Source organism: Podarcis raffonei, chromosome 12 (assembly GCF_027172205.1).
Source record: "Podarcis raffonei isolate rPodRaf1 chromosome 12, rPodRaf1.pri, whole genome shotgun sequence".
In the NCBI taxonomy this organism is placed as follows: Eukaryota; Metazoa; Chordata; class Lepidosauria; order Squamata; family Lacertidae; genus Podarcis; species Podarcis raffonei.
This window is the reverse complement of record NC_070613.1, coordinates 45,011,887-45,038,775: the sequence shown is the minus strand read 5'-3', so window position 1 is coordinate 45,038,775 and position 26,889 is coordinate 45,011,887. Positions and strand designations below refer to the sequence as shown.

General features: G+C 42.5%; 2 protein-coding genes and 1 long non-coding RNA gene across 5 annotated transcripts in view; 2 read left to right on the top strand and 1 right to left on the bottom strand.

The window, feature by feature from the left end:
* Positions 1–17,005, bottom strand: part of ANO10 (anoctamin 10) — an 84,737-nt gene extending 67,732 nt beyond the window's left edge. The window contains exons 1-6 of one of the 3 annotated variants that reach the window (XM_053410584.1): positions 16,881–17,005; positions 12,321–12,470; positions 8,794–8,988; positions 8,120–8,254; positions 6,882–7,001; positions 3,590–4,159 (exon numbers count right to left, since the gene is read on the bottom strand). In XM_053410584.1, the coding sequence (XP_053266559.1) occupies positions 3,590–4,159; positions 6,882–7,001; positions 8,120–8,254; positions 8,794–8,988; positions 12,321–12,459 (1,159 nt within the window). In that variant the 5' untranslated portion in view covers positions 12,460–12,470; positions 16,881–17,005. Of the gene's footprint in view, positions 1–3,589; positions 4,160–6,881; positions 7,002–8,119; positions 8,255–8,793; positions 8,989–12,320; positions 12,475–14,467; positions 15,000–16,880 lie in introns of those variants that run through there. The other 2 variants (XM_053410585.1, XM_053410586.1) reach the window with 2 other exon arrangements.
* On the top strand, positions 763–3,771 carry LOC128424436 (uncharacterized). The gene is made up of 2 exons (XR_008333021.1): positions 763–987; positions 1,111–3,771. It is a non-coding gene; the product is annotated as an uncharacterized LOC128424436 (long non-coding RNA).
* A 6,776-nt stretch (positions 17,006–23,781) lies between the features above and the next one.
* The window catches only part of ABHD5 (abhydrolase domain containing 5, lysophosphatidic acid acyltransferase), a 28,112-nt gene continuing 25,004 nt past the window's right edge, over positions 23,782–26,889 (top strand). The window contains exon 1 of the mRNA XM_053410587.1: positions 23,782–23,948. Coding sequence (XP_053266562.1) covers positions 23,815–23,948 — 134 coding nt within the window. The 5' untranslated portion in view covers positions 23,782–23,814. The remainder of the gene's footprint in view (positions 23,949–26,889) is intronic.

Sequence of the window (26,889 nt, the reverse complement as noted above, 5' to 3'; positions counted from 1 at the left end):
GCTTAACTAAAGAGATTCAAACAAATCTGCAACTAGCTTCCTGTTGTGTAAAGGGGAATGAGTTCTACTATATGGCTAACTAGCGAGAGTAGGAAGGATAATATTTAATCAATATATCCTCTCCTACCACCCACTACATTCCCACATCCGGAACCCGTTTGTGATGTCGCCTCAGAACCCCAACCCACCTTTGCAGTTGAGGAGCTGTGGATCAGCAGTTTGTCGGTGGCTTGGATAGAATTGGTAAATAGCAACCCACCCCCCAAAAGGCTTAGATTTAAAAAATCCCCACTTGCTTGAGAAAGCAAGAAAAGCAAATTGTGCATCAGCAAATTCTGGAAATCAATGGTGGGGAAACTGGTGAGGGGACTGATCTCTCTTGGTAACTGCCAATTGTTAATGGGGCTTTGAGTCCTTGTTTTATTGTGCTGCTTCAATTATGGGTGCCTTGTATTTTAATGTTTTATTGTGTATTTTAATGTTCGTGTTACTGGTTAGAAAAAGCTGAGAAGCCATTTATAGTAGATGAATTAATAAAAAATAATCATTCTCTTTCTCCCCCCGTTCAAATCCCTCTTTCTGGAAACATGCCGTGGTTCCCATTAGATACCACTCAGGGTAGACCCATTCAGAGTCATGGATCACAGTCATTCATGCTCATTCATTTTGATGGGTCTACTCTGATGTCAGATACAAGTCTTTGTCCCAAGTTTACTTTCCTGGAAAGGCTTTTGCACAAATTGCCTCTCTGATCCACCCGTCTCTTCCTCATGCTAACACCTTCCCTCTTGTCAGCCTCCGATTGTAGCTTCTGAGTATAGCAGCTGCCACACATTCTCTCCCCTCTTCTCAGTGCTGCTTACAGGTCTTCTACCTCTTCCTCCGCAGTTCCCCGAAATGGATGCCAGTTCGGACAGCTCCCTGAGCGTAGACAATGAAGGTTATGAGAGTGACTCCTTGGGGGACTCTGGAAACCTCACGGATGTGGTACGTAGCAAACAGAGTGGCCAAAGAGAGCCTTGCAGGGTCAGGCCAGGTTGCAGAGAATTCTGGGAAGTCTCTCCCCTCTTCCCAGTGCTGCTGACAGGTCTTCTTCCTCTGCCTACGCAGTTCCCCCGAAATGGATATCGGCGACTCTGAAGTTGTGTGCAGGACCACAAATGGGTAGAAACCCCTTGCACCCCAGAGAGACCCTGGCTCAGACAGCCTGCTGAACTTAGACCATGAAGTTTACTAGAGCAACACATCGTGGGACTCAGGAGACCTCAAAGGAGGTAAGTGGCAGACAGAAGAGGAGGGAAGCCCAGGTAGGGATGGCGAAGGACAGCTTTGCAGGATCAGGCCAGGTTGCAGAGGATTCTGGGAGTCTCTCCCCTCTTCCCAGCACTGCTGACAGGGCTTCTCCCTCTTCCTCCGCGGTTCCCCGAAATGGATATCGGCGGAGTTCATTTCAGCATTTCTACTGGCTCAACACTTTCTGGGTTTTCTTTGGGGGAATTTTTTTTGCCTCGATTGACAGCGGTTTTCCATTTCACCTCTCGACGTGGAGGCACACTTTGGCTCTACAAAACATCTGCTCAAAAAACAAGAACGAGCAGACTTGTCTCCAGATCGATTTTCTTTACATTTGAACATTTAAAGTTTCAAGACCGGGAGCTGCAAACAGGCAAGACATGTCGCCGGGGTGACCTGCAGCTGGTAAGTGTTGCTGGTGGAGGGTTTTAACGCCTAGGGAAGCATCATGACTGACAGTCACCTGTCCAGATAATCAGGCGCCCAGAAAAAGAAAGCTAACCTCTCCGGTTTTGATTGGAAACAATGTAAAGGCTGTTTTCCAATTGGAGCGCTCGCAGGCCAGTGTTTCCCAGTTGTCTGTGTTTATACAGTGGTACCTCGGGTTACATATGCTTCAGGTTACATACGCTTCAGGTTACAGACTCCGCTAACCCAGAAATAGTGCTTCAGGTTAAGAACTTTGCTTCAGGATGAGAACAGAAATTGTGCTCCGGCGGCGTGGCAGCAGCAGGAGACCCCATTAGCTAAAGTGAAGCTTCAGGTTAAGAACAGTTTCAGGTTAAGTACGGACCTCCGGAACGAATTACGTACTTAACCCGAGGTACCACTGTACTACATTTTCTTTAGATTTGCCTTGAGAGAGTCTTTAAACCTCTTTTGTTGACCACCGGCATTACGCTTTCCATTTTTAAGTTCGAAATAGATTACAGTGGAACCTCTACTTAGCACCATAATCCATTCTGGCGGCCCAACCTTTAGGAGAAAAGGGTCGCTGGTAGAAGCACCATTGTGTGCATGTGCAGACGGTGGCAGCCACTTCTGCGCATGTGCAAACAGCAGAAGCCACTTCTGCGTGTGAGCGAATTGCAGCAAACCCAGTATTTACTTCTGGGTTTTCCTTGGTTGCGACTTGGATCAGGCCCAAGTAGAGGCGGTCGTAAGTAGAGGTTCTACTGTAGTTGCTTTGGAAGATGATAATCTGGCATCTGCACAACACGACCAATCCAACCAAGTTGATGTTGAAGAATCATTGCTTCGGCACTGGTGATCTTTGCTTCTTCCAGTACACTGACATTAGTTCGCCTGTCTTCCCGAGTGATACGTAACATTTTTCAGAGACACTGTTGATGGAATATTTCGAGGAGTTGGAGATAGCATTTATAACTGATCCATGTTTCACAAGAATACAGTAAGACTGGTAGTACAATAGCTTTGGAAACAAGCATGTTGGTTTCCCGGTCCTCAAACAATCTGCCCTTCAATCGGGAGAAAGCTGCACTCACAGAGCTCAGGCAATGCTGGATTGCTCCTGGCCATGGTCTAGCGATCAGATCCACCTCTGTTTTGCAGTCATGGAAACCCCTGTTGTCAGATTGCAGCCCATGAGACTTGAACAAACAGCGTCTTCCTTGCACTTTTGCAAGCATTCAATCAGGGCACTCTCCCATGTTAAGCACAATTCAAACATTTTCTTCCTACAAATATACAACAGCTGCCAGTTTGTCCTTATAAAATGTATTTTAGGAAAGGAGTGTATGGAGCCCTCAGATCACATAGCTCTGGCTTCATTCCACCCCAAAATGAGAGAAAAGGTCGAGTTTTTGTTTTCTATGTTCAGGCCACTAACCCCAACTGGAAAAAAAACCTTCAGTCTCCACTAATTTATACACACACTTGTATTAGGATGGTGGTGGGAATAAGTGTCACTGAACTAAACAGAGCCTACTTTTAAGTAGACAAATATATGATTTCACTGTTAATTGTTTAAAATGTGGCCCACAGATTATTTAAGAATCTGTACTATGTTTCTAAAAGTGGGAGTGGGAGGGGATTCTTGAGGGGTCAACATGACTGAACAAAAATGTTATCTATATCACACATCCATAGGCATCTTATCTGGCACAAACAAAATTCTCTACATTGTTTCTAGCGCAACCTTTTTGCAATAAGCTTCCTTCACAGTGGTAGGTATTATAGCTCACATAATAAAGAGGTTCTTTCATAACAGCCAAACGATCACCTGATCATTGAATCGATACTTAGAACATGATTCAACATAAGAGAGAAATCTTACCCCATGAGGTTAAGAACTCTGCAGCGTATCTATAGATGCGGTTCAGAACTTCAATCACAACAGCATAAATTATGCTGGGCACATACAATATTAAGCTGCTTAATTCGGATTGGTTCTCTTCATGATATAAATGCGCCTGGTATTCCAATTCAAAGTAAACCATCATGACATAAAGTGAGAAGTAGAGGCAAAGGGACACAAATGGTAAGGAGACCAAATAAATTCGTAACTGTCTTTTGAAGCTAGAGTATACCGGCTCCTCTCTCCCCGTCACGGGATTAATGCCTAAAACTCCATGAAACCCTGGCCTGGGCTCCTCAAACTGTCGCTTCATCACAAGTGTCCCCCACCTGTAGGCCATTAGAGCACAACACCGCTTCCAGAGTTCAAGGAGAATAGCAGACCAAACCAGGTTGAAACCTGCAAACAGCACATACTTGTCATAATCTTCCCAATCAAAGATATAATAAGGAATCCCAATGATAGCCATTGGAACCAAAGCAAATGTGATATACTCCAAAAAGGCAAAATAGAAAGCAATGGTTTCGCCAAAATAGCAGCGAATGTCATCTGTGGGAAAACAAAGAGAATAAACGTAAGTATCATACACACAAAATTTGGCAGCCTTACATTAGCTGTTGGGCATTTATAGAAATAAAAAGGGTTACAGTGGTACCTTGGTTCTCTAACTTAATCCGTTTTAGGAGTCCATTCAACTCCTGAAACCATTCCAAAACCAAGGCGCGGCTTCCAATTGGCTGCAAGAGCTTCCTGCACTCAAGTGGTAGCTGGAGTAGCTGCGGAAGCCACATTGGACGTTTGACGTCCAAAAAACGTTTGCAAACCAGAACACTTACTTCCAGGTTTGTGGCGTTCAAGAACCAATTTGTTTGGGAGCCAAGCCATTCAGGAACCAAGGTACCACTCTATTACATTCTGAAGCATCAAGTGCCTTATGTAGTATATGGAGTACTTAATAATTTGTACCTCATTTTCCTCAAAAATAGAGCAATACCGGAGTTTAAGCTGTTGCTTTGCAAGTGCAGTGATAAGTGTAAATTAGGACCACTTCCCAAAATCATCTGGCTCACCACATGAATCAGGCTCTGCTAGGCAGTTTTCTCCAGGCCATTTCCAACTGCTGAAAGGATGTATTTCCACACCTGATCCATGTGGCAAGTAAATGCACATTTATCTAGTTGTATGCAACTGCTCCCAGGTGCAGACAATTTCAGGCAGTCTCCCATTGCTCAGTAATTTTAAAAAGCACACATAAATCACATGAACTACAATTCTAGTTCCACTTTCCTAGGCATAAGCCCTGTTGAATTCAGTAAGATGTACTTTTGACTAGACTTGGTTGGGATTCCATTGTTAGTCTGTCAATGTGAAATGCCCATTTATATTAGCTCAAGCTCAGGATAAGACAAACTAAATCCCATGACAGATCAGAGTAATAACCATACAGATCAGAGGGAAATGGTTGGTGGTTTGTTTTTTGTTTTTTTACATGGGGATGGGTGCTCTTTAAAGGTTGCAGTGGGGAGAAGGGAATTAGTTGTTTAGTTTCCTAATGGATGTTTTCCTACGGTGAAAGGTGTGGGTTACGAAGTGCAATTATCAGCATTTTCTTTGCTAGAGTCATTTGATCATGTTGTTTCAGAGTGACAGTTTGACTAAAAGCAAGAGTAGGTGGATTGGGGTAACGCAGAGAGCAAAATCTAATGTGAGTAGCTGAAGTGAAGAGAGCAAGTTTGAAGTGACTTATTTAAAATACGGGTAAAATCTGAGGCAGCACCACTAGTTTGCTGTTTTAGATTCAGTGACACTAAATAGACAAGTTCCTGGTTCTTTTACCTCTTCCATATGTATAAAGGTACTGAAATATTTATGTTTATAAATTATGGTAGCTACTGCAGAAATATCAAAATTTGCAGAACATGAGCTACCACCTTGAAAAACGCCTCCTTCAGGTGGCTGCATCACTCCTTTTCTGTGAGCTTTAGTGTGTGTGATTGTCTACTCATGAACTTCCAGCGGCATCAGAAGAACAATTTTCTGCCAATTAAATGTATAGCTTCAAAAGCAGTTGAACACGTTGGTCACTCCACAAAGGGCTTAAACCCAATGGTGGTAGCACATTTTTAATACCTGTACGTTTGAAATGGGTCAAATGGGACTGCTAATTTAAAGCACTCCATTAGTATTAATGTCTCTAGTCTTAAGCGTGTATCTTAGTGCTTTGTATATGAGCCTCTATTTTACTTTGACTTTTTCTTGTGAAATTTGCTCTTGCGTAGAATAAGGATAGGAAAAGTATTAATGTCTGTTAGTTTGGGGAGAGTTGTTCCAGCTTTAAGAAGGTTAAGTGCTGAATGTACAGTGTAGTTTGTGACACTCCTTGTCAACCGTAATAAGTTGAGTTAGGCTGCACTTATTTTCCCACTTACCTGGGAGTAAACTCCATTGAACATGGAATAACTTAATTCCACGTAAACATGCATAGGATTGTATTGTGTGAGAGCTGGCTGTTGGGAAAATAATACCGAGCCATCCTTCAAAAATATGGCATATTATCTCATCACCTTATGTTTCCTTCTGTTGCGTTTTGGCATGTGCTTGTCTTTGCAGCTGACAAATTCTTATGAAACAATGGTTTCCCCCCAGTCAGCTTAATGTAGAAGCAGTTCTGGCTTTTGCCAGTACCGCTGAATCCTTTTAACTGTTGCCTGATTTTAAGCACTCCAGTTACTTGTGTAACAATGTGAAAGTTTGCACTACTGAGCTTTCTTTGTGCTCCAAGGGTAGCCGCTTTAGGAAGTCCAGACACAAAAGCCTTTGGAACAGTGTAAGAATCCAGTACATTGTGACAAAGCCCTGGTGTTTTAAACCATGGTTAAAAATAAACTCTGGCTTAATGCAAACAAGGACTGTGCCGTTTCACTTGGTGAGCTGCTGGGAGGCAAGTTTGTCATGATGTCTAAACCTGGGCTGGTGGTCTGTTTCTCTCTAAACAGAGGGACTTTTCCTCCAGGACAGATTGGCTAGTGTCCTTTGGTTTTGCTTCCCGGTCCCCTTCAACACATGACCTAACTTACTTTTCTGTACCTTCGCAGACTATTTGTTGGTGAACTTTCTCAATCTGTTTGTTGCTTACACAGTTCTGGTATGCTGTGGTCTTGAATCTGTATCTCACATCAAAGGCTGATGTACATGGCCTTATAAGTAATGAGGCCCCAATAAAATCGCACAGTTCATACCAGAAGAAGGCAAGATTGTAAGGCTATCTTACCTAAAGGCTGGTAGCTAATTTTCAGTTTTTTGTACCAGGTATGTCCAAGTTTCTTTAGTTCTTCTGGGTCATGAAGTGGAAAAATCTGAAGTAGAATACCATTGGATATTAGCCTTCGCACTGAAAGAAAAAAAGAAATGAGGGACAGTGTCTTAATTCTGGAATGGTTTGTGTAGCACAATAAATATGCTTCATCTGACTTATCCAGACCACACTAAATGATTCTCTGAATAACATTTTTCAATCTATATTTTTTATTATAGTTTTTAGTCCTGATATCATATTCCCATACCGAGCCAGATGGGCAGGGTATAAATAAAACAACAACAAAACAACAACAATTACATAGGTTATACAATACAGTGGTACCTTGGAAGTTGAACAGAATCCATTCCAGAAGTCTGTTCAACTTCCAAAATGTTCGGAAACCAAAACACGGCCATTCCAGAAGTTTGTTCAACTTCCAAAATGTTCGGAAACCAAGGCGTGGCTTCCCATTGGCTGCAGGAAGCTCCTGCAGCCAATCAGAAGCCATGGAAGCCACGTCAGACATTCGGGTTCCAAAGAACCTTCGGTTCCGGGTTTGCGGGGTTCGGGAGTCAAACGTTTGACTTGCAAGGCATTCAGGATCCAAGGTACGACTGTATAGAGTTTTTGGCAACTCCTACAAAAAAATTTGTTCCAGAAAGCCTACGCGGGCATGTAATTTGATATTAAAACCACTAAAGTATCAGACTTACTTTTTCCAAGGCAGATCCATGAGCTCAATTCTAAATTTCTATCAAATCATATTCACAGATCTAAGCTCTAGAAACATTACATAAATAATGGAATTTGATTTGGATACAATATTCCTACATGTCTGCACTTTTGCAAGTGCCAAATATTATGAAATAGGCTTTTTGCCTATAGATATACATATAGAGTGATGGAAGCAAGCAGCACCTAAGTGCAGAATAAATCAAACCTAAAACCTACCTGCTGCAGAAGGACCAATCAAAATATGTTAAGGAAGTTAAGCTGCTAGGCATGTCTAGACTTCTTTTAGGTTGTTCCATCAAGGAATAATAGGAATTAGTTATATAAAATTAATGTAAGCAGAAGCTGTGGCAAACTGCACATGCCAACTTGCAATATCTAAGTTTTCCCCCAAAGCTAACAAAAATGATGGTTTCACATCCATTTTCCCCCAATATCAGAGCTTATGCAATTAACAACTTCAATGCAAAGTTACTCACTAATTGACTTTCCCGGATAAAGCTTTGCCTGAGGATAACCCGGGATCATTTTTTCATCTTTGGCTCTCAGGTTTTCAAGTTCATGTTTGATGATGTACTGACACTCTGCCATCGTAAGGAAATCATGATTGTCCTCTAAATCAGAAAAGAGTTGATATGGTTGAACATGTGTTCTCTTATCTTGCAAAATACCTAGAGGAAGCAATTATCTGGGAGGCACAATATGTCACCAAAGAAAGAGGTCTCCTAAGGAAATAACTAACCAAGACATTAAAATGCAATCCTATAAATGTCAAATTAGAAGAAAAGTTCACTGAGTTCAATGAAACGTACTGTCAAAGAAGTTTGTATACAGTGTCAAACCTCCAGCCCCCTACAATGGATAGCTACTTGTTCAGATCCATTTATTAAAAAACACTGGAATCCACTTTTTTAAAAAGTTGCTTAACAGTCAAAATTTAAAATTCAACAGGTTTTATAGTAATGACATGAAAATTAAGCTAACCAATTTCCACATAATGTAGAAAAGCATGATCACATTTCAAAACTCAGAAATGCATATATTTTCATGACTGAGAGGTGAAAGTTCAATGTTCAGTTTAAATGGTTTTTATGCCCTAAAAAGCAAAACATGCAATTATGTTGGAAACAATTCTAAAAACAGTTTAATTTACCTGCAAAATCTTTGAAGGTTTTTCTAGCGGTATATGTAAAGGCTCTCATTGTGTTATCATTACATTCTTTCACCAACCCCACTGTTTCAGCTCCCAGAAGCAGCCTCAAGTGAGATGCTCCAACAAGATAAATATTCTGGTTCCCTTCTATTTTCTTCCCATCTGCCATCAAGGGTTTCACCAAAAGCTGGGCTCCTTCAAAATAAGTTAAGAAATTAAACGGAATGTCATTTTAATATAAGATATTTTAAATACCTAATGAATTGGACCCATGCATTGCTCAGGCCGAGTTTAAGAGGCACAACATCTAAAGGGTTATATAGAAATGATTCCTTATCTATAGAAAAAGTTTGGGTTATCAAGATAATAAAACAGAACATTCAGTAGTAAGGACATACTTAAATATCCAACCATCAAATCATTAAGATTTGAAAATACTTAAGTTTGGCTGGATTGTGGCCAGAGTTAGATAGATTTAAAAGGCAAGTGGAGCACAAGCCTCTGCTTGTGAGCTACAACTAAGGAACAAGTACACACCTTAGGAGAAAACATGCATATAAGAATCTCAATGATGCTTATGGTTTGTGTGTGTTTTAAGAAAAGCCACTTAAGTGCAAAGAGGTCGAGGGAACGTTCTTTCATATGTGGTGGACTTCTAAAAGGGTAAGAGAGTATTGGGAAATGATCCATAATGAATTGAAAAAAAATACTTTCCCAAATAATTTAAAAGTACTTTTCCCAAAAAAAAACAGAGTCCTTTCTGTTGGGGATAATTCAGACTAAAATTCCTGGGTGTCAAAAAAGGTTATTTATGTATGCTGCTACTGCAGCCCGTGTTTTGTTAGCCCAAAAATCGCAAATGAGCGAGGTCCCAACCAAAGAAGAATGACGACTTAAGTTGACAGAATATGCACAACTTGCACACTTAACATATAGAATAAGAGAACAAGAAGAACATATGTTTAAAGAAGATTGGGAAACGTTTATTGAATATATGAGAAATAACTGTACAGCTGAAAACGTTGGCAGCATTAAGATAAATTCAACAGTGTAAATAAGTTTTGATGGATGCAATAATGGAATACTGAATGATAAAGTTTTTGTAAAATATGCAGGGTTTTATGATATGTAAAATGAACCATGGAAAGAGAAGAAGGGAAGTCATGGATATCTTAAGGATGTAAAATGAGTATTTTAAATTGTAAAACAGAAAATCTAATACAAATTATATACAAAAAAAGAAAAACCACTTAAGATGTATGTACAGTGGTACCTCGGGTTACATACGCTTCAGGTTACATACGCTTCAGGTTACACACTCCACTAAGCCAGAAATAGTGCTTCAGGTTAAGAACTTTGCTTCAGGATAAGAACAGAAATTGGGCTCCGGCGGAGCGGCAGTAGCAGGAGGCCCCATTAGCTAAAGTGGTGCTTCAGGTTAAGAAGTTTCAGGTTAAGTATGAACCTCCGGAATGAATTAAGTACTTAACCTGAGGTACCACTGTAGTTAAAAACAGAGAAGCAATAATTTGAGGGAGCCCTTGGCTGATGGGGAAAAGAAAAACAACCCAAGAGAGAGGTTAAGAGAGCATGGATAATTGCTGTAAGGCTACCTGTCCAGGAAAGGCCATAGTTGGTAAATCAGCCTAAATTGATAATGAACTAGAGGCCACTTGTGCTTCCGCAGACAAAGCTGCAAGCCCAGGGATGGGGAAAATGTACCCTCCAGATGCTCTAACCACTCCTGATCATTGGCCATGCTGGCTGGCTCAGATGGGTGTTGGGAATCCAACAACATTTGGGAGACACAGGTTTCCCAGCCCTGCTTTAGGGGGAATGCAATCCCCTCCAGAACAGATGGAACACCACTCAAGCAGCTGAATGAGTCATCCATTAAAAATACCTCTATCTTTTCTAATCTAAGGGCAGCAACACGGAACAGCTAATCCATTTCTTGCTGTTCTGGATTTAGGTTCCATGTGATTAGGAAGTATGCTGGCAATATTATGAGTTACTAGGAGTCCATTGAATTGTATTAATTGTTTTGCTGAAACAGTTGCTGTTGTTTGCTTTATTTATATGCTGTGTTTGGTACGATAGTTGCAGCATTTGTTGCTGTTTTAATGCTTTTGTGAGTTGCTTTCAGCTCAACGTTTGTTGTTGGGAAAGCAAAATACAAATCTTAAATCAAATCAAAGCCTCCAGGCTGTCACTATTTTTCAGGAGGGAGACCAGAATTTAAAGGGGATTTAAAGTGCTGTGTTTCCCATGCGCAACAAATCCACTAAAAAACAGCAGATGAATGCTCAATAAAGACTGCATACAATCTAACTCCTGCATAACTTTTGTACAAGCAAATCGTGATGAATTCTCAATAAATAGACCCTCTTGAGCTGCAGGGTTTATTGGCCCTCATCCAATATATTAGCACGGCCAAGCACTACTCTTGGGAGGAGACTCTTGAGAGTCCCATGGACTGCAAGAAGAACAAACGCATCCATTCTGAAGAAAATCAGCCCTGAGTGCTCACTGGAAGGACAGATCCTGAAGCTGAGGCTCCAATACTTTGGCTACCTCATGAGAAGAGAAGACTCCCTGGAAAAGACCCTGATGTTGGGAAAGATGGAGGGCACAAGGAGAAGGGGACAACAGAGGATGAGATGGTTAGACCGTGTCCTCGAAGCTACCAGCATGAGTCTGACCGAACTGCGGGAGGCAGTGGAAGACAGAAGTGCCTGGCGTGCTCTGGTCCATGGGGTCACAAAGAGTCAGATACGACTAAACGACTAAACAACAACAAAACCTCTCCTGGATTTGATAAAAAGGAGAGACAGAGCGGAGTGTCAACTGTAGATTGGCAACATCTTAGTTGAAATATTTAGGTGCCCTTGCCCAGTACTTTCATGTAGATGAAAAATAGCACCGGCGAATAGAACCCTCAACAGCATCCAAATTGGCCATCCTAATGTACTTCCAAAATCCAACTCAGGCAGCCTATCCAGAAGGATGTCAATGAGATAAAAAACAGCTGAAGAGAATGAACAGTGTCTTTATTTTGGCAGTCTCAGTTCTAAAATAAAAAACCCATCTGAAATGGACCTAGAGAAACCATTTCATCTAAGAGCATCTGGAGTTGACTTAGCACATAAGACTTGTAGCTTGGTAAATGAATGCTTACACGAAAACAACCTTTAGAAACAGATGATTTCGTGCAAATGTGGATGGCAGCCTTGCTAATTAGGCTCGCATATATTAAAGGAGACTTAAAGAAAATGTTCACCACACAATTTCAGCAAAAAAGGAGAGTTAATTTGTCAATCAGTTGAATATGAAGTATCAAGATAATATTCAACCATGCAACTTTCATCTATATAAATAAAATCTCAGAATAAGATCCTTTTTCATTAAGAAATATTTAAATAAACTATATATAATGTTCTATTTTTGTTCTGTTTAAAATGTCTTTGTATAATTGTATTTTCATACTTTAAGAAACAGAGATTTCCATAAAAGTAAAGAGTACCAACCTCCATTTTTCTTCTTTTCTATTATCTTTTGTGTCAGCCATTCTTTCGTTTCATCTTTGGTGTCTTTTGCAAGCTCAACCACCACAAGTGGTTTGAAATTCGCCTCAAATGTGTCATACGCTGACCAGCTTATCTTCATCTTTTGGATAACTGGCTTACCAAAGGAAGGAAAAAAGAATAAAATAGTTTGAGTGCTGCAGAAGAAATGAACATTCAAGGGTATACAATTTACTGTAAATCAACAACTGGGTAGCACTATCACCTACTTTTCTTTTGCTTCCCCCCTCCCCCCAGTTTTTTTGCTTTGCTAAAAGCAACATTTCACCTTCAGCCTTGAAGAAAGGATATTCCAGTATTTCCACATAGCTTGTTAGACTACAATTATAGACATGTTGTTGACAAAGTTCAGCTGTAAAGACTGCATTAGAAAAACCCAAATATATATTATTTTCTATCAAATATGGCAAGCCCTCTGATCAAATCAAATGAAAATGTTGAATTGAAAAGTTACAGTTTAAGTTATTTAATAGGGCATTTTGCTCCCTAGATCTCATTTAGTGAAATTAAAAAGTATAGTTTCCTAAATGTACCATACTATGAAATCTTGTATCTACTCTGAAGTAAGCCCCAATGAATTGTAGTTGTAGCCATGGAGCACAATCCCATATTAATGGCAAATTAATTTGTTTGTAAACCCCCCTATTTTCAATATGGGCTTATGCCCAGGGGTTGCAATCTAAAGCAGCATAGCAAAGGATTGCACTGCTACAAAGTTAACACATTTACCCAATTCCGAAAATAGATAGGAATATCCTTTGTACACTGCAAATCTTTAATTTAGTTTCTCAATTCAAACTTTAGCCAAGATAACTGGTGTTAGCACTTTACATCATCAGCATTAATGGCTAGGCCATAAGTGAATCATTTGTTATCCTCTCTCCCTTGTGCAAGCATAACAGAGATAGACTCTGTCTAAATCAAATTAATATACAGTGGTACCTCGGGTTAAGAACTTAATTCGTTCTGGAGGTCCGTTCTTAAGCTGAAACTGTTCTTAACCTGAAGCACCACTTTAGCTAATGGGACCTCCCGCTGCCGCCACAGCACGATTTCTGTTCTCATCCTGAAGCAAAGTTCTTAACCTGATGTACTATTTCTGGGTTACCAGAGTCTGTAACCTTAAGTGTCTGTAACCTGAAGCATCTATAACCTGAGGTACCACTGTACTATTAGGTAACATTTCGAAAGACTTTTTTTTCCTTTTGCTTATATATACATGCAATATATATTTATGGTAATAACATTATTTAAATTTGATCGTAAGAGCTTGTACTAGCAATACTATAACAATGGATGGAGACTCTCTAGCCAGCTTCTCTCAGAATATATTAATACTACTGTATGATCAGAAATCATATGATCCTAAAACTAGGGAATGATTCTCAAATTATTTAGGAACAATCTGTTGATAATTCCAGTTACTAAATTAGGATATTGTGTGATTTATACTCATGTCAAACAAGATTGAGCCACTCCTTGATGTTTCAAATGCCTTAGTTAGATTTGCAAATAATACAAGTCTAGTGTCTTGACAAATTACCATTTTCCTCCTAAGTGAGCGTTTATTTGCATGGGAAAGTTCAGATAAGCAACGAAGGAGGTGGTGTCACCACGTAAGTGCTATGTTGACTGCAGTTTGAATGTTTGGACACATTAGAGTCAAGCACAAAGTTACAATTAGAGAACAAGGATTCCAGGAAGATTTAAGTTCTATCTACAACTTCTATATACAAAAACATTCGAAACCCAGCTGGAACACGTGTTTTCTTGATGCAACGCATCACTAAGGGTTCAGAAAACACTGCTTTTATCATGATTTAAGGCTGTGCCAAGAGAGGCCGATTGTCATCTTCAAAGGCTGATTTTGGGCGCCGTGAAAGCAGATTATTTAATGTACTATTGTTATCCTTTAATCATATGAAGAATTTGTTTGTTTTCATAAAATTTATACACTGCTTGTTTGCAAAAAACAAACACAAAACAAAACCACCTCAAAGTGGTTTATAAAAAGATAAAACAAAATCAAGAAAAAATTACTATACTTTAAAACATACAAAAGTTAAAATACTAAAACAGATTAAAATTACCTCAACTTCCTAAGCATCTGGGTTGAAACAATAATGTTTTTGGCGGGCACCCCAAAAAAGTACAGTTAAGTGAGATTTTCTGCCTCAGGCGTCAAAATACCTTGCAGGCCTTGAGTATTATGCGCCATAGGGGGAGCTAGGGAGCAGTCAGCTGCTCCAAATCAGGCAGGAAAATGTACTGAGCTACACCTCACCCTTCCCCTTACATAGAAAAAAATCTCCCTATTTGAGTTGAGTTGCAGAAGCTGTTGCATGATCTATCATATATGGATATATTGGTCCCTGAAATGGGAACAGATAATTAGCCAGTGTATACTTCCCAGTGTGTACACTGCCGTGGCAGAAAAACGCATGTGTATACAGCTGTCAGACTCCACCAAGGAGGCATGGGTAAAGTGACGGATGTACCTCTCAGATATACATGTGGTTGAAAGCAGTTTATCCAGGGCATTCATATGATGCATTTACAGTCATACCTCGGGATAAATACGCTTCAGGTTGAGTGCTTTCAGGTTGCACTCTGTGGCGACCCAGAAGTAACGGAGCGCGTTACTTCTGGGTTTCACCGCTTGTGCATGCGCAGACGGTCAAAATGACGTCACGCGCATGCGCGGAAGCGGCGAAATGCGGCCCGCGCAAACGCAGACGAGCTGTTGCGTCTTACGTTCTGTTCGGGATGCGAACGGGGCTCCGGAACGGATCCCATTCACATCCTGAGGTACCACTGTAGATGTATACCTCAAGGTGCCATTGAGACAAAAGGCGCTTCCAGATGTACACTTATTCCAGATGTATGCTTATTGTAGAATCAGCATGCAATTATTATTTTGCAGCATCTACATAACATTAAAGGTAAAGGGACCCCTGACCATTAGGTCCAGTCGTGACCGACTCTGGGGTTGCTGCGCTCATCTCACTTTATTGGCCAAGGGAGCCGGCGTACAGCTTCCAGGTCATGTGGCCAGCATGACTAAGCCACTTCTGGCGAACCAGAGCAGCGCACGGAAATGCCGTTTACCTTCCCGCCGGAGCAGTACCTATTTATCTACTTGCACTTTGACGTGCTTTCAAACTGCTAGATTGGCAGGAGCAGGGACCGAGCAATGGGAGCTCACCCCGTCACAGGGATTCGAACCGCCGACCTTCTGATCGGCAAATCCTAGGCTCTGGGGTTTTAACCCGCAGCGCCACCCGCGTCCCTCCTACATAACATTACTGCCATCAAAATGCTAGTCTCCCCCCTGCCCCAATTCAATCAGGATCTACCCTTTCTGGAGGAAATCCAGTAAGTTTTCATATGTGTGTGCCAATTTTCCATTTGCATCATCTCAACGACTCATTTACAAGTGGCGGAGCACGCTCTTCGTGACAATGGCCCCCCGCCACGGCCTTTTCAAGTCTATAAAATAATTTTTTGGCCAATACTGTAGAGATAATTCTACGTGGCTTCAAAAGTCATGATCTCTCTCCTCCTCCCACTACTACTTTGCTTCATAATCAGTTTGACGGGAAGTTTTCATAGTCCCAAAATCTTCCTCGGGATCTGGCTTGGCCAATAAAAAAAATTGTGGTGTGTATATGTGATTTTTCATTAGAAAAGTTGCAGTGTTGTCATGCCAAGTCTCTCCCTCTGCAGTTAGTTGACTTCTCTCTCGAAATAAGCTGATTCATTTGACAGGACTGCCCTGAAATTCCCCCTCGCTCCGCTACAAAAACCATGGGTGGGTGGGTGAGAGAGAGCATCAAGTAAATAAATAAAAATACTTAACTAAAAGTAGGGCTTTTGACAAGGGTTTTTTTCCTGAGCGCTTGGGGATGTCAGTTTACTTTCGATTAAAGAAAGCCCTGCCTGGAGCAGGATTTGGGGTGACGCCCCGAGAACCGGAACGTTGGGAAACGGGCGAACTTCTCAAGGCGCTAGTCCTTGTGGAGGAAGCGCCCGTTAGGGATTTAGCTGGGAAACGCGGGGAAATAAAACACCTCAACCCAAGAGCGGCCGCTCTTTTCACGGGGTCGGAAAGGGAGTTGCTCCGGAAAGCCTGTCAGACGCGGCTACCCGGCTTGCCATCCCCTCATGGCTCTCGCGCACGGAGAGCAGGCGAGAGGCGAGGCCGGGCGGCGCCAAATACGGGTGTGCGCTCGTGTAAACGGGGCGAAAAGGATGAGGGTCGACGCCCCTCATCTTCCTGACACAAATTTTATTTAATTTTATTTTTTTCCCCTTAAATGTTTATCCTAAGCCTCCACATAACTCCCACGCCGCGGGTTTCTCTCCCCACCGCCGCCCTTTTAACGGCTTCGGCGTCGCAGACCCCTCCCGCCTCTCCTCCCCCTCGCTCTGAGGGGAACTGAAAGAAAAAGGGGCTCCCGTCCCCTTTAGCCCGGCCCCGGCCGCCCTCACACATTCACTCACCCGCGGCCTCTTCTCTCCGCGAAGGAGGAGACAGGCGGGGACAGCCGCCAACGGGAGGAGCCGGTCGGGCCACGAGGACGGGGCTGCGTGTCACTGGGCCCGCCCCCAACTCCGGGTCTAGTTGCGAAGAGCGTAGAGTTCCTCCGAAGGGGTTCTTCCGCCGTTGGTGGTTTCGGACTTTTTTCTTTCTTCTTTTTTTTAATTATTTATTCGGTTTTCCAATTTACAGTTTTACAATCACATATACAACATAAAGACAAGATTCCGTAGAATCTCCTGGACTTGCCTCCTCCACTTTGTGGGTCTTCTTATTAATCATCTCCTCCTGCATCTTTTATAATAATCCAAATCTTTTACATCTCCATTATGTCCAAAATTCGCCATTAAGCTACAAGTGCTATTCCAATCCAATGCTTTTCAATGTGTATTATTTTGTTTTATGTACTGTGGCTTGCCATTGTTTTATTGGTTATAGTTTAGATATTATTTATTGTAACTGGTGAGTGGATTTCAGTTTAACTTTTGTATGCTGATATTATTTTCTACTATATAATGATTGAATGTTACTTTTTTGATGTAGGTTGCCTATTTTTAAGTTATGTTTTATTATCACATTTTTTATTCCATTAGATTGTTATAAGATGTACATTTTTTGTTTCTTTAGCTTGTAAACCGCCTTGAGTGTTGTAAGATATAAATACAGTATACAAATTAAAAATGATGATGATAACAATTTTAACTGTTTACAATGGTTTTTTAAAATAAATTGTAAAATTTCCCCATTCTTTATTTAAAATTTTCTGATTCTTTCGATTTCTGTTGTTTTTTCTTTCTTCTTGTCTTCCTTGTGGGTTTTTGCAGGGAAGGCGTCTTGGATCTTGGGACTGGGAGCGAGGGGTGGGGATCAGGGATAAATAAAATATGGGGTGGCAGGCCCCACCCCACATAATTAATCACATGACACAAAACACACTTTTTTTTGAATGGCGATGCCCATCAACTTTTGGGGTGGGCACTCAAATACTTTATTGGGGGGAGAGCAAAGAGAACTCAGCCCCTAGGAGTTCTATGTCCCCTATGGTGGGGACACACACAGGCCTTAATGTTGCATAATTCAAAAGTTCTGAGTTCACGCAGTTTTGGAGCCCTTTCTAAAAGCCGTTTTTAGTATGGGAGGGGAAATAATTTTCAGCGACCCCCCAAAGTGGGCAGCACCTGGCACCTCTCAAGGTGGGCGGCGTACCTGGGGGAGTGTTCATAGCTAGGGGGCACTGCAGGTGTAAATGACTATAGGGCTTTGGGAAGCTGGTTATCGCTGGATCAAATCCCATCGCTTTGGTTGACTCAACAGTCTTGATTGGATTTTGAATAAATTTGTAAATAATGGTTCCTATGTACTTTGAATTTTACTGTGTCGCTATCTTCCTCAGTAAGTTGTGCAAGCTGCTGTGCTGAATAATGCTTTTGGGCCGGCCCACCCATGAGGCATGATGAGGTGACCGCTTCAAGCAGTTAAGATCCATAGTGCAACAGATCCAATTGCCTGCAGCAACAGTAGCAACAGATCTCAGTGGCTGCCATTTGCTTTTTTTTTTTTTTTTGCAAAATTGTTAAGCTTATTTTGAATTTTTTTCCTTTTTTAGGATCTTGGCCAGGAGTTGTATTTTCACTTCATATCCCAAATAAACGAAATCCTATCATTTGTTACATAGTCCACCCAGGCCCTGGGAATGATATAACAGTAATAATAATAATAATATTTATACATACATACATACATACATACTCTGCCCATCTGGCTGAGCCACTCTGGGCAGCTCCCAACAGAGTATTAATAGTGGTGATGATGATGATGATGATGATGATGATGATAATAATAATAATAATAATAATAATAATAATAAAGCGATAAAACATTAAAACCTTCCCTAAACATGAGCCCTTAGTCATAAGCCAAAAAGTTGTGTGGTCTAATCAGCTAGCTATTGTCAATTAAATACAATAACAACACCATGATATTCTAAATAGAATAGGCTGTAGCCAATATTAGTCCTAAGAATAGACTAATTGAAATCGATAGGCTCAGAATACACCCATTGAAATTGATGGACATGCGTAATTAGGTTCTTTAATTTCAGTGGATCTACTCTGATAACATACAACGGGAAATAGGCGCCCATGGAAATCTCTGAGATGGACCTTCCTAATTAATGTGTTGAGGATACCACATTATGAAACATCTTTCTCTAATAAATGCAAAATGGCTGAGAGTTTGATTTATGCTTTTAAAATGATGTAAATGAGATGAGACACTATTTGTTGTTGCCTCATTAGAGGATGGTTGTGTTGCAATTCCCTGGATAGCGCTAGCTGCCTGTGGAGTAATAAAAAAGGACGAAGGCGTGTGCACAGTTCAGATCGATAATTATTGCCCACAAGAATATTCTTGCTGGGTTGTGCCTTTTTCACAATGGAGATCCTCAGAATTTAACATAGCTGAGTATTGGCTAATGGGTTGTAAAGTACTCTCTCTGCCACCCTTGCAGATGATGTGGGGTGTTGGACAATTGCATTTTGGATGGAAGGAACTAGGCAATAGTTCCGTATCACAATAACATGTTGCTAAAGACCAACATTTAGACTCAACACTGATATAGGGAGAGGCAGTCCTTGAGGTATTGCAATCCTGAGCAGTTAAGGCTTTATACAGGAGGTTTCCCTCTCTGTGTCAAATAACTGGGGTCAAATAAGTGTTGTTTACTTTCGGGACTCTCCTTCCTTGGAGGTTTCTAAGAAGAGGTTGGATGGCCATCTGTCATGAATGCTTTAGAGTTTCTTACATTGCAAGGGGTTTCACTAGAAAGATGACTCTTGGGTTGCCTTCCAGCTCCATGGTTCTCTGTTTTTCTCCTTCTGTTCCTATCATTTTATGTAACTGTATTTTGGATAAATTATAAAAATGGTAAAGAAAGCATGTTCTATTTGCAAACAAAACATTTAAATAGCTGCCTATCTACTAGTAGGATGGAGTGGGGATGGGCGTAGAACCTCAGATTTGTATTGATTTTTACTTATTTGGGGGGACAGCTGCCCCCCTGCACCCCCTTGTCTATGCCCAAGCGGGGGTCACAGGAAGGAAACAAGGTTGGAAGGAGGCTGTGGTCGGAAAAAGGTTGGGAAACCCTGGGTTAGAGCATTGTGCTGATAATGTCAAGGTTGCAGTCTTGATCCCTGTATAGGAGAACTGCATATTCCTGCAGGGAGTTGGACTAGAATGATTCCCAGAGTTCCTTCCAACTGTACAATTCTATGGTTCGATTTTCGCTGATGTTGCTGCCAGCAGCATGAATAGTGGTTCATGGTGGGCAAAAGCTGTGGAAGCTGAGACTTGATGACCTGGTTCCGCACTAAGAGACAGCCAAGTGTCACGGTCCAGTTTGCGGGCGGTCAAAGTCCTGGCTGAGGACGTCGGGACCGGGGGCAAGATGGCAGGGTGGGGGCAGGAAAGAGAGTCCAGAAGCCAGGGGTCCGAGGATCAGGAAGCAGGGAGTGACAAAGTGAAGGGTCCGAGGATCAGGAAGCAAGAAGCCAAACGCAGCAAGGCGAGAAATGAGTTGCTATGGCAAAGAGCCGAAGGGAAATGCTGACCTTATATCCCTTCTCAACTTCTGACACCAGGTGCAGTGAGTTACCAAGCAGCCTCACCTGTGCAGCCGTGCCTTGCCTCTCCAGAAAAAACTTAAGAAGGCCTCAGTCCTGCAAAGCCCTACAGGTCACAGGGCCTGGCTCCTGCACGCACTCCTGACACCAAGATGGTCTCTGGCCTCTTCAGCAACCTCAGCTTTTGTAGCTCGAGTCAGCCAGGGTCCCGCCCTCCCAGGCTAGGTAGAATAAGGCCTGCAGGCAGGTCTTCCAGGATCCAGTTTCCTGGATTATTTTTAGGAAGGCATATGCTTCAAATGTATAGTGTGTATGCAAAGACTTGAAAGCCCACATTTTATATGGAGAAAGATTTGAAGGAATAGAAACAATATCACACTTATGTTCAGAGTTCCAGATAGTAATAGAAAATGAAATTGTTTGTGGGCAAGAGACCTTTGGGTAGCTGAAAATGGTTTTGTTGGAGGAGCGAAGGTCATAGGCAGATTGATATACAGTATTAAGAAATCAAGGAAGACAGGCAAGGCTCTTGAGCACTTAAAGGCAATCACAATTAATTTGTGATGGGTGTGGAGAGCCAGTATAGGATAAAGGTGCATTGCCTAAACTTCTTCCTTTATTTTCTTTCTTTCTTTCTAACCTGTTCTAAGAAAGAAAAAACAACCCTCCAAAATGCAGTTGGGCAACACCTTTATAGACCTTATGGCTGCAACATCAGCTTAACTTTTGTATCAGTATGCTGTTCCGAAAGTAATTACAAAGGTTATTCAGAACATAAGAATAGTACTCCGGATCAGACCAATGGCTTAGCAACCTGTTTTCATAGCAGCCATCAACTAGATGCCTAGCTGGGAAACAAGAACATGAGCACAAGAGCACCCTTCCCTCCTGTGCCTTCCAGAATCTGGTACTTGAAAGCATTGCTGTGGAGGTACAGCATAGGCATCATGGCTATTAGCCATCAATAGCCCTCTCTTCCATCCCTTTAAAGTCATCCAATGCAGAATTCAATATGCAAAATTTTTCTCAGCCAGAAGCAGCTTTGAGGAAACAGTAAGGTAAAGGTAAAGGGACCCCTGACCATTAGGTCCAGTCGCTACCAACTCTGGGGTTGCGGCGCTCATCTCGCTTTATTGGCCGAGGGAGCTGGCGTACAGCTTCTGGGTCATGTGGCCAGGATGACTAAGCCACTTCTGGCGAACCACAGCAGCGCACAGAAACGCCGTTTACCTTCCTGCTGGAGTGGTACCTATTGATATACTTGCACTTTGACGTGCTTTCGAACTGCTAGGTTGGCAGGAGCAGGGACCGAGCAATGGGAGCTCACCCAGTCGTGGGGATTCGAACCGCCGACCTTCTGATCAGCAAGTCCTAGGTTCTGTAGTAGGCCTGCTGAAAAGACCACCTGGTCCAGCATCCTGTTCTCAGTGGCCAAACAGGTGCTTATGAGGAACCCCCAAGAAGGACATAACCACCATGCTTTATATAACCTATTTACAGTATTTATCCCCCTCCCTTCCTCCATGTGCAGAGAAACAGGCATGCTTCCGGGCTTTAAAACAAACTGGCAACCCCATCAAGCAGGAAAATAGTGTGGCCGGATTAAGATCACCAAATGAACTTCCTGAGTCAGTAGAGCAGGCGGCTCTTAATTTCAAGGCAGAGCTTTCCAAGCTGTGTGTCGTGACACATCAGTGTCAGCTGCAGTGTGTAGATATGTCACGCGATGTGTCCTCCCGGGCAGAAAGGGGTTTGCTTAACCTCCGGTTTGCTAGTAAAACTGAATGACTGCGTTGCAAAATGATGCAGATCTAAAAAGCGTGTCACCAACGTGAAAAAGTTTGGAAAGTTCTGCCTTAGGAGTCAAGGGTTGGAGCTAAATGTTGGGCAAAAAGGTTCGTGCATTGCAGGGGTTTGGACTAGATGGTAAAGGTAAAAAGATGACCCTTCCAACTCCACAATTCTATTTTTTTTTTCTCCCCACAAAACAAAAACAAACAAAAACACTCAGGGCATCTCAACCTCTGCCCAGTTGTTTAGCAGCGCAGCATCCACAAAGCAGGCAGCGACCCCGGTGGCGAAATACAATCCTAAGTAAGTTGCGTGGAAGTCAGTCCCACGTTCAGCTTCCACACTGGGAGCGCAGAGAACAAACGCCTGACCCAGGGCCAGATTTAGGTTTGATGAGACCCTAAGCTACTGAAGGTAATGGGGCCCTTTATATGTGCAGCTGTCCTTTGTCAACAGCAAACTGTCACTGTTTTTTGTGCTGAATATATAAGGTAAAGGTAAAGGGACCCCTGACCATTAGGTCCAGTCGTGACCGACTCTGGGGTTGCGGCGCTCATCTGGCTTTATTGGCCGAGGGAGCCGGCGTACAGCTTCCAGGTCATGTGGCCAGCATGACTAAGCCGCTTCTGGCGAACCAGAGCAACGCACGGAAACGCCGTTTCCCTTCCCGACGGAGCAGTACCTATTTATCTACTTGCACTGCTAGGTTGGCAAGAGCAGGGACCGAGTAACGGGAGCTCACCCCGTTGCGGGGATTCGAACCACCAACCTTCTGATCGGCAAAGTCCTAGGCTCTGTGGTTTAACCCACAGCGCATACAATATGGTAATATATGGACCTAATAGATATCTAAAGCCATTTGCACCTAACAAAATATGTATTTTATCAAAGTAATTGTTGAACTGAAATACAATTAAGAAGTCTATTAATAGTGAAATAATTAACTTTAAATGATTCTTTATTCATAACAATTATTTTGTTTGTTTTTTATATTATATTTTGCAAATGTACATACAGGTTTTTCCCCCTTGGGAGCCCCCAAGAGAGTGGGGCCGTAAGCTATAACTTGTTTAGCTTATACGTAAATCCGGCAATGGCTTGACTCCCGAAAAACAAATTCAGAGCAAACTCCAAACCTTACATAGCGGGGCAAAGGCAGCCGTCGGCTGCCGGAGCGACCGCGGGTGGCAGCGCAACACGGGCTCCAGAACGGGTGGCGCTTGCCAAGGGCCGCCGTTCCACGCCCCCCAACCCCACGGAGACCCCCACCAGGTTGTGTAACCGGGAGCAAGCGACCCCATCCAGCAACCGCGAAAGGGAACAGCCCCGAACTCTCCGCCCAGAGAGAGAGTGCGCAGGCGCGAAGGGAGCGTCCTCCCCCTCCCACCCCGCCGCTCCGGCCGCCGCGCTCTCTATGGCCGGGCGGAGCGGAGGGCGGGGCCGACGCGCTGACGCGACGACGGCCCGTCGGGCGGGTCCCGTGATGGCCGCCGCCGCCGCGGCCGTCGTTCTGTCAGTCGGCGCGCTCCCGGCTGCTGCTGCCCCAGGACCGGTTCCCGGACGCAGCCTCCGCGACGCCATGGCCGAAGACGAGAGCCCGGAGTCGGCCGGCGAAGGGTGAGTGCGGGGAAGGGGGGGGGAGGCCGGTTCGGCGAAACAGGCGGGCGGAGGGACACACACGCAAACGCGCATACACACATACGGCTACACGCATGTAGACGCGCCTCGGTTTTGTGCTGCGGGGGCACCTGCGTGAGGCAGGTGCGAGTGCAGAGGAGGACGCCTTACGTAACCGCGCGCTCTTGTTAGCCCATGTAAACACGAGGAAGTGTCCCCCCCATTGCATCCTTCAGGACCCAACTTGGGTAGCCCTATATTTTATTGCTGGGAATAATGGGCTGATTTAAAGGTCCTTTTTTATTAAAAAAGGGGGAAGGGTGTGAGAGAGAGGTAGTGTTATTTTATTGCTTGGAATAATGGGCTGATTTAAAGGTCCTTTTTTAAAAAGGGGGGGGAGGGAGTGAGGTAGTGTTATTTTATTGCTGGGAATAAGGGTTTGATTTAAAGTTCCTTTTTAAAAAAAGAAAGGGGGGAAGGGTGTGTGTGAGAGGTACTGTTATTTTATTGCTGGGAATATGGGGCTGATTTAAAGGTGCCCCCCTCTTCTTTTATTTTAAAAAAGGGGTGTTGAAACCCAGCCGTCTTCCCCTGTGGTTCCCTCTCCAAAACATTGACTTGGGGATGGAGCCATGGGGAGAAGTTTGATGCTGCCACATAGGAGCCAGGACAGCAAGATCTGTGCTGTCTCTCAAGCAGCTGGGTGGTTTTCCCATAAAGGCTTCTCTAGAAATGTGAGTTCCTTACATCATAGGCATAACAAGTGTTTCTGGCGCTTTTGCGCTCCAATAATAATAATAATAAATAAATTTATTATCTATACCCTGCCCATCTGGCTGGGTTTCCCCAGCTACTCTGGGTGGCACCCAAAAGAATATGAAAATCACAATAAAACTTCAAACATTAAAAACTTCCCTAAACAGGGCTGCCTTCAGGCATCTCCTAGTGAGGCCTTGGCGTTTGGGGGACCAGTTTGCTAAACCAAGGAATCAAAGCAAGAAAGAAACCTTTGCTGGTGTGAAGTGTATCGAGAGAGGGGTTTTGTATAAGCTCCCTTATACCATAATGGGCACAAGTTGTCATGGTTGCACAATTTTTAAAAATGATGTCTGGACAGGCCCTTTTTTTGTTGAGCTTCACATTTTGAGGATGTCAAGGGGGGGTTAAATATCTTGGTGAGTTCTGGCTCAGGTTCAACCCATATAAAGTGGTTCCCGCTGTTGTAAATCATCCCACATAACCCTTTCATAATAAAATCACTGTGTATGGTTACTCAGATGTGTGTGTATATTATTCCAACTGTATTTATACACAATGATAGATGCTGGCACATCCATATACTATGCTGTCTCTAAAGCAGGTTTTTTTGCTGTTTCCCCATATGGCTTCTCCAGAAATCATTCAAGTGCACTTGACAACCTAAAAAATGCCTCAATTTTAGCACTCGAGCACAATGTACTCGAGCCCCCACCTTCCGCTGACTTTATCTTTTGAACTTTGTCTGCACCCACTTTTTATCATTTTTGTATATGTATTATCCATTTTGTACTTCCTTGTACAGTACCTGGATATTCAGCCTGTCTCCTCAAAAAACACCTTTGATAGACATACTGCTTCTGCCTTCTCAGTCGCTGATGTATATTTAGTAGCATCTTACCTAGATATGTTGTTCTCTAGTTTCACATATTTCTCCATCTTCTACATCAATTCTGTCTATTAGCTCCCTCCTTGTCCTTCCACCAGCAGGTGAAGAAGACCTTATTTCAACAGGCTTTTGGGAACTTTTAATGAAAACACAGGTGCCATGCTGTTTTCATTGTAATGATCCATATGTCTTTATAGATCTTTAATATTTATTCTATTTAATTGTCTTTTAGTTTTATGTTTTTAGCTTTTTATTTTATTTCCTGTCAGGGAAAAAGGCAGAGAATAATAATACCGTAGTAATAATAATACTTAGACTGACTGGTAACAGCTCTCCTGCATCTCTTCAGGTCATCTTCTATCAGATACTTTTGTGTAGAAATGGCAGGGGGTGTATTTAGAACTTTCTGTGTGAAAAGCATGTGCTTTACCGCTGAGCTAAAATCCCCACTTTCCCATTCCTTCCATCTTTTCAAAATACAAACCCAACTCAATAAATACTCAGTATTATGCTTTCTCAAATTCTCCTTGCCCCTCTAAGCTTCCTGCTGTGTACCCTCAATTATTCTTATGTATATATTGCAAAATAGTTTATTCTTTACATTTACTTCCTCTGTTACTTACGGTAGCTTATCCCAAGTATAGATTACAATAGTTTATTTGTTCTCCTAGAACTTGTACTGTTGGCCTTTGTCTAATTAGATCACAATGCACATTATGTGTTAAGTACCTGCTGTCCTGGTTATTTCAGTTCCTTGAGTTTGTCTGTTCTCCATGATGTATATGTTCTGTTCTGCCACAAAACAATTCCCACAAATCATGGTTGTCTCCCAAGTGCACACTTGACCTACGCAAACCAAAAATAACAAATTAATGCTTAGTTTTGATACAGCATTTGAGGGGATTCAAGCTGTTTCATGTGCATTGTTTCTGTAATTTGTACAATCCTCCTTCAAGGCAGGCAAGATTTACCATATTTTTTGCTCTATAAGACTCACTTTTTCCCTCCTAAAAAGTAAGGGGAAATTTGTGTGCGTCTTATGGAGCAAATGCAGGCTGTGCAGCTATCCCAGAAGCCAGAACAGCAAGAGGGATCGCTGCTTTCACTGCGCAGCGATCCCTCTTGCTGTTCTGGCTTCTGAGATTCAGAATTTTTTTCTTGTTTCCCTCCTCAAAAACTAGGTGCGTCTTGTGGTCTGGTGCGTCTTATAGAGTGAAAAATACGGTATGTACTTATTGCAAAAAGGGGCATGGACTTTCTTGTAAGTTCATAGGTGGTTTGAGATTTGAACTAGTG